Source organism: Priapulus caudatus, unplaced genomic scaffold (genome assembly GCF_000485595.1).
Source record: "Priapulus caudatus unplaced genomic scaffold, Priapulus_caudatus-5.0.1 Scaffold1842, whole genome shotgun sequence".
NCBI lineage: Eukaryota > Metazoa > Priapulida > Priapulimorpha > Priapulimorphida > Priapulidae > Priapulus > Priapulus caudatus.
Genome location: NW_014578903.1, coordinates 30,638 through 33,642, shown reverse-complemented (window position 1 = coordinate 33,642; position 3,005 = coordinate 30,638). Strand labels below are relative to the sequence as shown.

Sequence of the window (3,005 nt, the reverse complement as noted above, 5' to 3'; positions counted from 1 at the left end):
GCTAGAAGAAGCCGCCGACATCAACATATTTATTATTCGATGTTTTATTGATGCACGATTGCGTGTCCGTTATAACGGTATAGATAAATGAGGTTATAATAAATAAGATAATAATAAATCCGGCTAGGACATAGAAATAGAGATGAGTTAGCCAGGTGCGTGTGTGATGTGTGTGTGTGCTGTGTGTGGGGTGGTGTGTGTGGGGTGTGGTGGTGCGGTGTGTGGCTGTGCGTGCGCTGCTCGTGGCGTGCGTCGCGTGCGTCTGCGTGGGGCCGTGCGCGCGTGCGTCCGTGCGTGCGTGGCGCTGCGTGCGTGCGTGGCGTGCCAGTGCCGTAGCGTGCTGTGCGTGCGCGGTGCGTGGCGTGCGTGCGTGCTGTGCGTGCGAGTTGCGTTGCGGTGCGGTGCGTGCGTGCGGTGCGGTGGCGGTGCGGTGGTGCGTGGGTGCTGTGGTGTGTGCTCGTGTGTGCATTATAGAGGGGCTGCGTGAGCGTCTGGTAGACTCCACCGGGGTAGAGATCGCACAGAAGGCGGGTACGCATATGCAATAACGCAGGGTTGTCGAATCGTTTATCATTGCAGTCGCCGTACTAGTCGCCCCTAATCAATGCCCTAATTGCCATTGCCCCAAGTTAAAATCATGGCCCAGTTGCCCATTTGTTCCTGTTGAAATCATTGCCCAGATTGCTCTATTGGCCCAGTTAAGAAATCGATTGCCAAGTTTGCCTATTGCGCCCAGTTAAAAATCGATGCCAATTGCCTACTTGCCCTGTTAAAAAATCATGCCCAGTTGCCTAGTTGATCCTGTTGAAAATGCGATGCCCAGGTTGCTACTTGCCCTGTTGAAAATTCCATGCCCAGTGCCTATTGCCCAGGTTAAAAAGATGCCCAGTTGCCTATTGCCCTGTTAAAAAATTCTGGGGATACCTGCCATATGAATTAGCTGTGATAAAAACTTGCTGATGAGTAGGCAGGGCACGATGGCGTTCCGCTTTTTTAGACGCCGCTGCTTACATTTCACGATTTTTCCGTCTTTGTTTGCCAGGTTGTTTGACGTCTGCCATGGGAAGGCGTGCGCGAACGAGCGGCGAGTGTTTCTCGTCTTCGAATACATACGACAGGACCTGGGACATGTACCTGAAAGGGCTGTCCTTCGACGGGCGTGCCGCCGGAGAGAATCAGGGTGAGAAACGTTGGGCGTGCGACGACGGACTCACACATATGTCTTTTTGTTTCTTCGCTTGAAAAGTTTTGTTTCTTCCTTTAAGCAGACTTGCGACTTTTTCATGCAACTCGGCTGCGCGATTCTAGAATTATACCCGATTCTAGAAGTGAGACCCGTCGCACGATACGTTGTAGTCCGTTGTTCTTACTGTTATGTAAAAAATCGGGAGATTTTTTTTTTACAAATTTTACCATAGAAAATTCGTGACGTAATCACTGGCTGCTTTTTTTTATCTGGCTTGTTAACAACTTTGGGCTACGCACCACTTACCTACGTATTACTATATATATATATATATATATTATTTGCTATGCGTTTAAGTGTTTTCGTGTTCACGTGTTCAAGTGTTCAAGTGTTTACATGTTTACGTGTTTCTCGTTGTCGCGCAGGGCCTTACTGAGCACTTGACTTCCTGCACACGCACCGCATCGTCCACCGCCACCTCAAGCCATAGAACATGTTTACGTGTTCCTTATGTCCTACGTCTTATGCGTTACACGTTACGTGTTTAAGTGTTTACATGTTTACGTGTTTCTCTTCAGGACCTAACTGAGGATCTACTGCGGGGCGTTGACTTCCTGCACACGCATCGCATCGTCCATCGCGACCTCAAGCCGCAGAATCTGCTCGTCACCACCGCCGGCCGCCTCAAGATCGCAGACTTCGGCCTCGCGCGCGTCTACAGCTGTTCCATGGTGCTCACGTCCGTCGTAAGTATCCCAGTCGCTCGGTGGCGCCCCCTGCCGGCGCTGCCGCCAACCGCGTCGTGATGTGGACCGGCGGTAGATTGTGTGAACAGGGTTTCTTATACGTGAGAGGCACAGTGGCGCACCGCCGTTGTCGAATTTAACATCGCCGTTGCGAAAATGTTCCTGTATTTACCCGCCGTTGTCAAAATAGTGTCAACCCAACAATAAATAGATTGCCACGTGCTTCTGGCATATTTAGATTGTCATGTGCGTTTATTGAGTCATGTGATGCGTTATTTTTTCCGAAACTGGCCCTTACCTCCTTTGTATAATTTTCCCTCAGAAAAACCCTGGTCAAAGTTTTTTTCGAAAGGTTTTTTTCAAAACGAAAGAGATGTTAGGAGCTGCCCGTGTGTTGATTGTAGATTTGGGGTGATACTCCATTAGGAGTGTTCCCAACTTTAATGTCATTAATGGTCATAATAAATGGAGCGATAGCCTAGATTTGGCTCCACGTGTGTCGAGTGTAGAAGGTGTCGTAGAGTATTTTGTGCGCTTTGTGATCGCAGGGTAAACGTTTGACGTCGTAAAACTCAGTAAGAATTTTAGTAGAAGGCTTATGTTGTATCAAGCTAAACATTGTTGTCAAGACGTGTTTTGATGGCAAAATGTTAGTGAGGGTACATGTAGAGGGCGCTATGTTCGTCAGGTCACATGTTGTAGAGGGCAGTGTGTTAGTGATGACATGTGTTGTAGATGGCACAGTGTTAGTAAGGGCACGTGTAGATGATAGTATGTTAGTGGGGGACATGTGTAGAGTCCACTACGTTAGTTATGAAGGCTCTGTGTTATTGAAGGCGCACGTTTTCTCGTGTTGCAGGTGGTGACACTGTGGTACAGGTCGCCGGAGGTGCTGCTGCAACAGAGCTACGCCTCGGCAGTCGACATGTGGAGCTGCGGCTGCATATTCGCCGAGATGCACAACAGGAGGTGAGATGTAACCGGCTGTCAAGGCACTCCTACCGTACTCAGTGTCACGGTTACTCTCTCTCTGTCTCTGTGTGTCTCTCTCTCACACGCACGCACGCACGCAC

General features: G+C 49.3%; 1 protein-coding gene across 1 annotated transcript in view; it reads left to right on the top strand.

Moving 5' to 3' along the window:
- The window catches only part of LOC106817723 (cyclin-dependent kinase 6-like), a gene marked incomplete at its 5' end in the record, with an annotated part of 21,545 nt that overhangs the window by 16,081 nt on the left and 2,459 nt on the right, over window positions 1–3,005 (top strand). The window contains 4 exon segments of the mRNA XM_014822412.1: window positions 1,043–1,145; window positions 1,148–1,180; window positions 1,765–1,932; window positions 2,792–2,901. Coding sequence (XP_014677898.1) covers window positions 1,043–1,145; window positions 1,148–1,180; window positions 1,765–1,932; window positions 2,792–2,901 — 414 coding nt within the window.